We start from the raw sequence: 11,998 nt of genomic DNA, 5'->3' as shown, positions 1-11,998 counted from the left end.
CATGTCGTAAAAGCTCCCCGCCGTAAACCATCACGTGGAGCCATCATGGATCCTTCTGAGTCTGCTGTAGATCGCTGAACTCTTCTTTCTGTAGCTAGGTTATTAAGCGTTATTGTTGTTTGTCTGCGCTGTGGAATAACAGGAAATGTTGTCCTGAAAACAGCTCAGCTCGGCTGTTTTACCGCAGCAGCCCCGTGTGTGAGAGTGAGTGTGTTTCTGAGTGTGTGTCTGAGCGAGTACCTGCTCAGTCCGCAGCCCGCATCATGTTCGTGCTGGTGGAGATGGTCGACACCGTCAGGATCCCTCCGTGGAACTTCCAGAGACAACTGAACGAAGCCATAGCGGAGGAGCTGAACAAGAAACTGGCCAACAAGGTGTGTGTGTGTGTGTGTGTGTGTGTGTGTGTGTGTGTGTGTGTGTGTGTGTGTGTGTGTGTGTGTGTGTGTGTGTGTGTGTGTGTGTGTGAGAGAGAGAGAGAGAATGCATTATTATTAATTATTTTGTAAGAGCCAATCAAAGACGTCTCAAAATGAGCGTAGAGGTCAAAGTTTAAAACTTTAAAGTCTCTCCTCCATTGGATGAACTTAAAGCTCTTTGTCATTCAGTCCTTTTAAGATGTATTTGAGATACACTGAGGCAGCTTCAGTGGTGTTTATGAAGAACATTAGAGTGTGTACAGTAGTGATCCTCTTGCTGCTAATGAGGACTTTCTTTATTCGTATAAATCACAAACTCGCCTCAAACGATCTAACATCTCTCGAGCATACAACACAAATTTAATGCTAATTTGAGATGGGTGTGTTCTGAGGACGGAGCTCACGATTTAGTGTCGTGCACTTTGTATGTGAGCACAGAATCGTCTGTTTGGCTTGTTGAGCGTCTGTCGCGACACTCAAGCCAAAGCTCCTGTGCAATTTGCTGATCTGTGACCTGCTCTCATCACCTCAGGTGGTCTACAACGTTGGCCTGTGCATCTGCTTGTATGACATCACGAAACTGGAGGACTCTTATATATTCCCAGGAGACGGAGCCTCACACACCAAAGGTACCGTGAAGGTGGCGTCGCTCTGAGTGGAGCTGTCTACTTTCCTCATACATCGAGCTGTGCTCTGGATTTTTACTGCCTCTTCGTTTTGTTTTGTTTTTTTGTGGTTTTAATTGGTTTCTTCCTGTCAGTTCATTTCAGATATGTTGTTTTTCACCCTTTTCTCGATGAGATCCTGGTCGGCAAGATCAAGTACTGCAGCCAAGAGGGAGTTCATGGTAACTCACGATTGTCTGTTTTTAGCCTGTTTGATTCATTCTCCAGGAATATGTGACCATATGTTCTAAAAACATGAGAAAGGAAAGAAACATGAGGAAAAAGGACTTTGACTGATTATTATTGTACTTGTCAGTTTACAAAAATACCTCTTGGACTCAAGGATGAGCTTAGATTTTAGTGTCAAAGGTCACTGTGACCTCACAGAACACATTTTTTGATAATACATCAGGAGGTCATGCGCAAATGCTGACAAGATTTCACACAAATGTCATACAGGATAAAATGATGAAGTGATGACATGTTATATCACAAAGGGCAAAGGTCAGCTTCACAGTGACATCGTAATCATCACAAAGGTTTGCCTGGTGGATGCAGGACGTTCAGACGGATCAGTCTTTGCTCTTGGGGATTCAGTTTTTACATAAAGTTGCATGTAAGAATGAAAACAAGTTAATCTTCACGGAAAAGTCTGAATTGTGCTTAAAAAGAGGAAAAAACTAAAAACTTTTCTCATGAAGGCTCACATGTTGGTGAATTCACTCGAAACAGATGACCCAGAGTGCTCACTGCATCCTTCTCTGTCTCACAGTGACGATGGGCTTCTTTGATGACATCCTCATTCCACCAGAGTCTCTTCAGCAGCCTGCAAAGTTGTATCCTGACTGAAAATGTTCCTGTAAATGAAACGCAGTTCACCTGAAAAACAGTTTTGCCACATAGGGAACACTTTGTAAAGCCATTGTCGGTGAAGACAGTTTGTTTGCAAATGCTTCTGGTTTTCTTCATGTTTCAGCATCAGCGTCGCAGCTGTTTTGGAATCCGGTTTGTAGTATTGATTGTGACTGTTGAGCCGTCCTTAGCTACAGCCGCAGTGATGAAGCAGAGCAAGTTTGGCTTTGGGAGTACGAGACGGACGAGGGGGCCCACGACCTCTACATGGACCAGGGAGAGGAGATCCGTTTTCGGGTGACGGATGAAGTCTTTGTGGATACGTCGCCGACGGGCCCGGCCGTGGCAGCAACAGACACACCGGCGCAACCGGGACAGTCGATGGCACCGCCGGCAGAGAGCAGCCTGGAGAAGAAAGAGGCACCGTACACTCTGATTGTAAGATTTGAAAACACCACACAGAACACACAAAAAGAAAGAAAAGTAGCGGCATGTCCACGCTGACCCACTGCGCTGCTGTTTCAGGGGACCATCTGTGAGCCGGGGCTCGGGTTGCTGTCATGGTGGAACAATTAGCACCGCCGTGGATGAAGAGGATATGTTTTTGGTTGTGAACAGATCGACCATCCCGACTGATCGGACAGACGAGGGACAGATGGATGGAGACACTGAACCCTGCTGTGTGGGTCCAAAAGTCCAGACACAAAGTCTGTCACTGAGTCCTAAATACTGCCCCTAACACACCAGCTTCACGTCTATGTGTAGAATATACCATATATTTAACAACATCATGATCGATGGACATTTACATTCATTTGGTATGTTTCACATGAGATTTTGACCCCCAGTTCAAAAGAAAACAATGACAAAGTCGTTCTTTATTATAAAATACACAGGTCACTAAATCTGACTTTCAGGGCTCAAACAGCATTTGTGCTTGAGTTTTAAGATGAGAGAAATGAGGCAGAGTGACTTTTTTTTATTTATATATGTATAAGGTGACCTGTGGGTCAGATTTCTAATGTATCATCAAGATCCAAACGAAGGTAACAATGCAGCAATATCTATTTTTGTTTAACTTAAAAGATTTCCCTTTTGTTTGAACCGTCACCTCCAGCCCGGGTGTCTGTGCACACATCCTCAGTTTATTTTGAAATATTTTGTATTTCTCCTTTTGTCTCACAGTAAAAGGGCGTATCATCAGCTGGAGTGGTTTCTGAATTTGTGTGATTGTAGGAAGTACATTAAAAAAAAAGGATTAGTGAGCAGCCTTTAAATCCTGCAGTTTGAAGGGCGGCGAAGGACGCGGCCGTGCTCGGTCAGAGCAGATCTCTGCGCTCGCACTTGTGCTCAGTTTGCGACACACACACATGCGTACTCCCATACTGTTTGTTGTGCAAGCGGAAATGCAGCGGGCTGTGTTTCGTGTGACAAACGCATAGCCAGTTAAGGTTTGTCTCAGTTGTGTGTTGTGAATGAGGTTGGGCTCTATGCTGTGTGCATGCATGTGACCCCCTGACTCAGAAGTATGCCACAGAATGCTCATAGCTAAAGAGCAGGATGAGATCATACTTTTTACTGACATATTTCATATAAGATAGACTTGTAAAACCCCAAATCCATTGCATTACTGGAGCCAGGTCCTGGAAAACATCCTTTAAAGCAGAGCAGGACTGGAGCAGCTGCATGAGGCAGAATGATAACCATCAGAACATCATGGCAGAGGCGAAAACAGCTCTCCACACTGAGCCCACTGTTCCCCCATTAGATTACATACATGATAAGGAATGAAGGAAGTCATTTTCTGCGCGCGCGCGCACACACACGCACACGGACACTGTCGCATCACGCCATCGGAATCTCCGCCAGCTGCGCAGACTCAGCAGCCCTGGCACCGTCACATCAGGGTTTTCCATCGGTCTGCGCGGATTTGCTCGACTTATTTATTTAATTACTCGTTATATAATACACACCGACTTTAAAGACACACTCGCACACACACTGATCGTCCTCAACCTACTAGCGCACCCAATGCAGTAAGTAACATTTCTGCCAATCTATGCGTGTTGAAGTGCCCGCAGGGGGCAGCGTGTCAGTGAGGCTTTGTTTGTATTCTTTGCATGCTTGACAGAGAAACCGCTAAATGAAAGAGACGTTTTATTCTCCATGAATCTGTGATTGGATGGAGGACTGATCGATGGACGCTCGCGCCAGCTCTGACCGCCAGCTGCTCTTTGTGAGCGGACCCCTCATCCCGCTTTTGTCCAAGTTCTATTATCTACCGGCATTGATTTGTTTTTCCTCCCCTTTCGCTCGTTTTTGAGAAATTGCAAAGACGAGTGGAGCTGTGAAACAGGGATTCATGTCTTTATGCGCTTCGCTATTGGATAAAATAAAAACTCGGGGAGAGTAAACGGATAAATATATATGTGTGGGATTTTACTCGTTGGGCGCTGTGAGGTGCATGGATTCAACTCTCGGGACAAATTCACACACACACACACACACACACACACACACACACACACACACACACACACACACACACACACACACACACACACACACACACACACACACCGTGCCTTTTCGTAATGATGGAGCAGGGAAGAGATCTGTCCTCGACCTGGGTCAGAAGAGCCATGACCCTCTTAATTCATTTCGGCGCATCCAGATGTTCTCCAGCTGCTGTCTGTGAATGAGCGTAAACTCGGAGTCAGTACTTTCTCGTTGTGATCACCATCATTATCATCATTAGTAATCCTCGCGCTGGAGCTCATCGTCTGTCGGGACCTCTGTGTGTTTCGTCGGAACGTGCGCTGTGGTGACGCTGGGGTTGTTGTGGCTGTAGTACTCCTCGAGGACATGCAAATGTTCTTTTGGGAACAGGGGCACATGACGTCACGAACGCACCACTGAAGGTGGCGTGCTGCGGCTATTCTGACGTCACGCCGCGTGCGGGGGTCCAGCTCTGCCTGCATCATCACAGATGAGTGGGCGTAAATAAATAAATAAATAAATAAATAAATAAATAAATAAACGTCCTATACACGCACCCACGTATGCATGTACAAAGCGACACGGTTGTAATTGTCCGGACTGTGTTCATTCGTTCATCCTTGAAAACTGACTGGAGATCAGCCAGTTGCCTCCTCGTTCTAACCTTGAAAATATCACTGAAGAGAGAAGCCAGATTAAAGCGGAAAGGTCACCTGCTGTGGATTTTAGCATTAGTGAAAGATGAAAAACATGTGGGCTGATTAATAATTTAATAACTGCAACAAAATAAGAAGAGATACAGAAGTAGTGAGCAGAAGTCCCACATGTGTTGCATATTCACCGTACAACGATAGCGCCCTGTAATACACCGAGTAGATATGAAAAATTAATCTCCACATTTATTAATACTGTGCTTCGGGCGGCCTCAGAGATAAACCTTGCATTATGATAATCGTGTGGGATTGCAGTGCAATGCTGATTGCTGCACTGAGCCGGAAGGAAATTCCCAAAAGCTCCAGGTGAAAGAGGAAAGTTATTTTTCAGCATTAAATGAGAACTTGGGGCTGGATTTAAAGGGGCGCACATCCCAAGATTAGTTTACTTGTCAAAAGGAGTACAACCTGCTCTTTTTCGACAAAGTCTGAGGAAATAACCCTGATCATGTCATCCTAGTATATCTCAAAGACCACATGCAGAAAACCTGAGTTACACACTGGAGGTTTGGTCTGATGAAAACACTGTTTTTGGACCCATATGCATCAAAAGTCTGAATATCTTGGCCTTTGGTACGATGTTCATTACAGGAAATGTTCCTTGATTCTTTGTGTGTTCGGACTTGAATATTCTTGACTGGATGACCACTCTCATCCCACCCTCCCCCATCACGTCTAAAGCCACATGACATCTCTCTGATCCCCTCTGTGGTCCCTCTCCTCACAGCAAGTCCTCCTGACAGACCTGAAGTGACAGAGCTGACCTGGATCTATCCACTGAGGCAGGCTTCTCCAAGCGGACAGACTCACACATCCATCAGCAGACAGACAACAGTGTCAGCAGCCCATCCACAGCCTGCATCCACACCGTCCTCCCCCATCCTCCTCCTCCTCGTCACATCTGACATGGCAGACCCCAGCCTCACGTCACCCTCCGGGACGCCGCTGCGCTCCCCCAACACCTCTCTCACCCTCTCCTTCCCCTTCCTGAGGGAGGGGAGCCGGGTATGGGAGGAAGGGAAGGAGCAGCCGCTGCCCAGGGACTTACCCAGCCCGCTGCCAACCAAACGCACCCGCACCTACTCAGCGTAAGCATGACTGTTTTATTATTTATAAGTGTGTGGTGGAAAGAAGAGATTTGCTTAAAAACTTGTTGTCTGTAATTGCACCTTATTTGAGCCCCCCCCCATTTCCCCTTTTTCTCCCTATGTTCCCTGCCTCACTACAGTCTTTAACACTCTAAAAAGAGTGCTTTTTTAGAGAGTGGTACACATTTATCTGACAGCTGTAGTCACTTGTACTTCTAAAGGAGTATTGCATAAAGGATCTGAATATTCCCACCACTGCAATTAGTCATTAACCAAACTGATGTTCTAACTGATTAATTGTTTCTAATCATGGACGTATGGTGGCAGGTGAGGAGGTCTGAAGAAAGGTTGAATACGGTAGTTTCTCCTGTGAGTCAGCAGATTGGTGTTCTTGTCTCTGTCGCCGTTGTGTTGGGACTTGATGAGGCGGCGTGTAGCTGCTGATGTGAACTGCTCTTCATCTCACCTCCTTTATGAACCATCCTCTCAGTCTGTCCTCATCCATTTCTCTGCCTCGTCAAAAGTGCCTGAACCCTGAATTGTATCACGTAAAAAGAAAAAACATGATATTCTAAACGGCTCCTTCATGTCGTACTGAACCAATTTGTCAGTCAGTTGTACTGAGATGAGTTGTTTCATGGTTAACGGGAGGACTTCCTGGTTTTTCTGTTTTTGCCTGCAGCACGGTACGTGCTCACTCAGGTCCAGCGTTCAAGGGAGTGTGTAAGAACTTCTCCAGGTCACAAGGTCACGGCTTCATCCGACCCTCCCACGGTGGCGAAGACATCTTTGTTCACATCTCAGAGTGAGTGCCAATAACACTGAACACACTCCCCAAAGACAAAATCATACAGATGTCACACATGTCATCTCTGAGAATCAGAGAAACACAACATGCCTTATCTGAATTACAAACAGCTGCAGATCTGCAGCGTCAACTCAGGATTGTAAGAATTCAGCAAACAATATTGTTTATGTGTGTTTTTTTTAAAGGGGAAGCTATTTTTCCCAACTATCCAAGGACTCTGTGTCACCTGCAATAAGTGGATGTACAGATAAGTTGCTGTACTCTCTGTTCTGGTTTTATTCAAAGTTGTTATTCAGGACAAGCAGAAAATCAAGTGTTACTGCAGCCTCAGCAAAAGCAAATTTGTGAAATTCCACCAAACAGATTACGTAGGATGATCCAGTTATCTTATCGCTAAGCATCTGCCTGGTGCGTCTGAAGTCCAACATTTATCTAGTCTCAAATTTCCTCATTATCAGAGCTCCAGCAGATTTCTATTTGCTTCTACAATCTGTGTGTGTGTGTGTGTGTGTGTGTGTGTGTGTGTGTGCATACAACCACACTCTGAAGTGAACTATAGACATTTTGACATGTATTTGTTTTTTTCGCCAAAAGTGAAACCATTGTGGTTTTATGGGGATTGGCTTGATATCTCTTTGGCAAACAGGAAGTGGAAGGTTCAGGCTCTGCCAGCTGAAAGTCAGGAATTCATTGTGCATGCCAGAAAGTGTCAAACTCAAGGTCTAAAGATGCAGTGGTGATAGGCAGATGTTTTATCTTTGGACAGATAACATAGAGATAAATGATAAGAGAATATTGAGGGCTTTAAGTCAGTGCCTGTGCATTAACACATTATTACACTGTGAATGTGAAAAAAAAAAGAAAAATACAAACAAATGTCCTGTTGTGGACTCGAGTCCCCGTGGACTATCATTTCATTTGTGATGGCTCTTCCTGCCTTATGTTTATCTTTAACCTTTCATGTAGAAAAAGCGTGACGCAGCATTCACCCTTGTCCTCTTTTGTCTCTTTTTCAGCATCGAGGGGGAGTACGTCCCAGTCGAGGGCGACGAGGTCACGTACAAAGTGTGCCGGGTCCCCCCCAAGAACCTGAAGGTGCAGGCGGTGGACGTGAAGATCACACATCTCAACCCAGGGACGAAACACGAGACCTGGTCCGGGCAGATCATCAGCTCGTAGGCCTGAGCTGTGGGGTCTGGTGGGTGGTGCTGGGCGGGGCTGGGTGGCGGGGTGGGGGGGATTGGAGGACCTGTCATGGGTACATTCTGTGCTCTTTTTAAAAACTGGTTTTACCTACACAGCAAAGTGTTAACAAGGGTCAGTAGTTCAGCTGTAGGTGGTGCTGACAGATTGTCCACTCACAGCAGATGCAGTGTACTCTCTTCAAAACTGTCTGTCTGCTGATGAATTTGCTCTGTATGTGAAACTGGACATTTATTCATTGTTAGAAAAAGACTTTTTTTTTTTTTAAACAAATGTATTTATAGTTTTGTCATGACAGCAGTAATAAAAAATCAGATTTGAGATGGAAGGGTAATGTAACCAGGGGCCTCATTTTTCACGCCGATCAGCTGCGTCAAATATAAAACATCAGGAAAACTGAAACCATAACTGTGGTGCAGATCTGCAAACTGAGCCACGACAGCCGAGGGTATGTGCAAGGAAGAGAGTGGCCGAGGACAAAAGGCTGGATTCAGTTTTACTTCCCCTCTTTGCAGCTGTTATGCACTTGTTTACCACACCGCAGTTTCCAGGATCACATGTTGAGTGCCAGTGTGGGTCAGATGACTTGCTGTCATCTTACATCTGTTTTTAAGTGCAGATGTTGGAAAGATGAGAAAAAACAAGTTCAACAACAGAGTCAATGGAGGTAAAAGCGAGTAGTTTGGGGAAAAGGCAGTTGAAAGGGCAGGTTGACAGTCCGCAGCAAAACAAAGCTGAAGTCAAACGAAAATGAAATCTACTCAATAATGGAAAGCTCTAAAAATATGCAGCACATCGTTCTGTGTTTGCAGCCTTGACAGGACGTCTTATGATCCTTTTTGGGTTTCAGGTCACCAGTTTAGAAACATGACCTTAAAGGACAAAAAGAGGAAGTTTTGATTTGAAATGGAGACGGGAACTGAAGGTGAGAGTAAGTTAAGAATCAGGACTGAAGAAGGCAGATCACATTAAACCAAGTACATCTCAAAAACATAAAAAAAATACTGTGAATGGAAAGCAATTTTCCTGAAAAAGGCATATCCTTGGTTCTATTGTCTTGTTTGTGGTTATTTGTGTGACTTATTTATTTGATGATTTCTTTTCAGATTTGTGTGTGTCCTCAGATCAAGCTCTATATTTTGGGTAAAAGTCAAAAGTTGCACTCGATTAAGAAAACTGCCACAGCGCGCCCGACGTCAGTGTCAGGTTCCTCTCTGTTTGCTGTTCTGCTCGAAGGCTCCTGTTTTGAGAGCGTCTGGAACCACGACTTACTGAAAAACAAAACTATTTCTTAATCTCTTTTTCTATTAATAGAGAAACATATGTCCGTGCGTGCTGTAACAAGCGTAGTCTGCGTGACGGTGAACTACATGACTTCATAGTTTGTGCCAATAGAGATGATTGTCACAGAGGTGTTGTTATTCAGGTTTTCTCAGTCCTGTGCTGTTCTGTATGTCATTTTCTATTCTCTCTGTTCCATATAGCGCTATGCATCCTGTCTCTCTGTAAGTGTCACTGCCTGAATCTGTTCACTGTTAAATTTTGTTTGTTTCTGTCGCATCAAGCGACTCTTTCTTTTGTTGATGAGTCACTGTGGTGGTGATCCACACGATTACTTACTAATGAGCCGTGAAAGTACATTAAAGCATTTTATGATTCACAGGTCTGATGGTGGCTGTGTTTCTTTGCCTCTGTGTGTGAGACTGAGGGAGGAAGAGGAAGAGTGCTGTGAACTTGAGAGACACGTCCATAATGACCTCTTCGCTATGGACATGTCCTGTCAAAGCCTGATAATCAGACAGAACTGTTTTGTTTCATATCATTTTTTGATTTCAGTACACTACATTTATATTAGATTTCTGGATGAATCAGAGGTCAGTTGGTTAAAGCAGACAGGGCAGCTGCAGTGAAACTGTGAACCTCAGGGCTGGCTTGTGATGGGGGGCGAAAAGACTAAAAACCAAAGATGTGATAAATGCATCATTTGTTCTGATATATTTATTACGTCACTTCCTGTTTTTTCTCTCGAGACACATCAACATCCAGTGAACTTCTTGATGCCTCCTGAGGAGCACCAAGCTTGAAACGCTCATTTTAATGTTCTTCATGCCATAGAGTGCCTGCATTGAAGATGTATTTAGCACATTACATTTTCTCTGCTGCATGTGATGGACTACATTGAAGCCTTTTCCAACTGCTTCCTGTAAATTTCGTCACCAAAAGCTTAAATGAAATTGTGCCAAGTGTAAGTAATGAGTGTTATAGCTGCATTTTTTTTCCTTTTAAAGCTGCTGTTTGTGTCTGCAAAACATCAGTCTGTTAACAGCTGGATATTGAAAAAAGCTCACACTGCTCTAAGTGTCAGTGTATCTTCTGTCCTCTACAGACACGGTGGATACAAAAACACAAAAAGAAACCAATTTAATAAGATTGTTGTTGGCTGTCTTCATTGCTAAATCATTTAAATATAAACTTAAGTGCTAATTATCTGCTTATCTATTTATTGGTAGAAGAGTCCACTCTGGACAGGTGAATCAATGAACACAGAGGCTCACTTGTCTGAATAAGATTAGAAGAGACGCTGATGATTGGAAAGGAGAGCACATGATGCATTTGGTGCCACAAGTTAAACGGTTTTGTATTTCTGCAGCACGAGTGTTTGGCGACTCCAAGTGGTGAAAATAAAAAAGACACTGTGGCAGACTGACGTCCATGCTGGCGAGCCTGTAGACAATCTGCAGCCCTGTTACTGAGAGCGTGCTGCGATTGTGAAGCTGTGAGTGAGTTAGATGTAAAAGGAGCCCAGCTTGGTCCAACGGGGTAAAGAACGACACTGTAGAGCTGAGGTCAGTGAAATCATATCAAACCTGTTTTATTACAATGAACGGACACAAAATACATTTTTATCCATAAATGACAAGATCGATCTTACATTTAGCATCGGCGACACATCAAAAGCCCATTTCCTGTGCATAAACACCTTGTCTACATGATCTTGTAGCCTTTGAGGGTGGAAGAATGCTTACAGGCAGACACAGAGCTGCAGCTGCTGCATCTGATTCATCAAAAGCCTTATATATCATTATCAATACATATGATCACCTGGTACACAGCGTAAAAATATTTTACATAAAAAGCTGTCATACTGACTGACAAAGGTCTGTGGAGTGACCTGGTCACAGTAGCTTAATTCACTGGTTAAGATGAATTCATTGAGTCAGTAATAGAAATCTGATAAATCTTCACAAAGAACCTAGAGTACCATAACAAGCAACCCGAGCAATCTTCTTTCATTTCCAGCAGCTTTGTGGGGTTAAAACAGACGTTTGACACCAGCAATGAATCACATCCAGTTCAGAAAGCTGCAGAGACATTGAAATACCTGGAATGATTCATAGATCCTCAACTGTGGAGGAGGAAAGACTCTTTAATGCTCATATCTCATTTCCTAAAAGGTCGCCTCACCTGTTTTAACGTGGCTCTCTCTCACTCCTATCATCTCCTTCAGTAGTGTTCAATAAGACCATACCAACGACTGGTATGACATCACACCAACATTAGTGCAAAACATCGCTCTATACTCTGTGTTGGAGTAACGGCTTTCAACACTGCAGAACGTTCAAGAATCTCTCTAAGCTTTTTTTTGGTTCATCTATGTTACACGCTACACATTGCAGTGGTGTGACACTGCAGAAAACACATCTTCACAGTACTTGAAAACTTCCTCAGTGACTGTCCCTTTAAAAAAAAAAAA

The 11,998-nt window shown here is 44.0% G+C and overlaps 2 protein-coding genes across 3 annotated transcripts; both read left to right on the top strand.

The window, feature by feature from the left end:
• Window positions 1-15: 15 nt before the first annotated feature.
• polr3h (polymerase (RNA) III (DNA directed) polypeptide H) lies at window positions 16-3,136 on the top strand. The gene is made up of 6 exons (XM_070981384.1): window positions 16-374; window positions 949-1,045; window positions 1,177-1,263; window positions 1,854-1,917; window positions 2,137-2,371; window positions 2,459-3,136. The coding sequence occupies exons 1-6, from the start codon at window positions 264-266 to the stop codon at window positions 2,507-2,509; spliced, it is 645 nt and encodes a 214-aa protein (XP_070837485.1). The 5' UTR covers window positions 16-263; the 3' UTR covers window positions 2,510-3,136.
• A 644-nt stretch (window positions 3,137-3,780) lies between these two features.
• On the top strand, window positions 3,781-9,904 carry LOC139344152 (cold shock domain-containing protein C2-like). Of its 2 annotated transcripts, none has more exons than XM_070982106.1 (4): window positions 3,781-3,969; window positions 5,873-6,233; window positions 6,916-7,038; window positions 8,058-9,904. In XM_070982106.1, exons 2-4 carry the CDS (start codon window positions 6,052-6,054, stop codon window positions 8,218-8,220), a joined length of 468 nt encoding a protein of 155 aa, XP_070838207.1. In that variant the 5' UTR covers window positions 3,781-3,969; window positions 5,873-6,051; the 3' UTR covers window positions 8,221-9,904. The 2 variants fall into 2 exon arrangements, with proteins under 2 accessions (XP_070838207.1, XP_070838206.1); XM_070982105.1 differs by having other exon boundaries at window positions 3,832-3,969; window positions 5,877-6,233.
• The last annotated feature ends 2,094 nt before the right edge of the window (window positions 9,905-11,998 follow it).

The sequence above is a fragment of the Chaetodon trifascialis genome, chromosome 15 (assembly GCF_039877785.1).
Source record: "Chaetodon trifascialis isolate fChaTrf1 chromosome 15, fChaTrf1.hap1, whole genome shotgun sequence".
Lineage (NCBI taxonomy): Eukaryota > Metazoa > Chordata > Actinopteri > Chaetodontiformes > Chaetodontidae > Chaetodon > Chaetodon trifascialis.
This window is presented reverse-complemented; position numbering and strand designations above follow the sequence as displayed.

Excerpts from the sequence above, each read along its gene's own strand:
- polr3h (XM_070981384.1), top strand. The coding sequence starts at position 264 with ATGTTCGTGCTGGTGGAGATGGTCGACACCGTCAGGATCCCTCCGTGG. Across the intron at positions 1,264-1,853 it reads CAGCCAAGAGGGAGTTCATG|TGACGATGGGCTTCTTTGAT; the intron begins GTAACTCACGAT and ends TCTGTCTCACAG. Across the intron at positions 1,918-2,136 it reads CTTCAGCAGCCTGCAAAGTT|TGATGAAGCAGAGCAAGTTT; the intron begins GTATCCTGACTG and ends CTACAGCCGCAG.
- LOC139344152 (XM_070982105.1), top strand. Across the intron at positions 6,234-6,915 it reads CGCACCCGCACCTACTCAGC|CACGGTACGTGCTCACTCAG; the intron begins GTAAGCATGACT and ends TTTTGCCTGCAG. Across the intron at positions 7,039-8,057 it reads ATCTTTGTTCACATCTCAGA|CATCGAGGGGGAGTACGTCC; the intron begins GTGAGTGCCAAT and ends TCTCTTTTTCAG.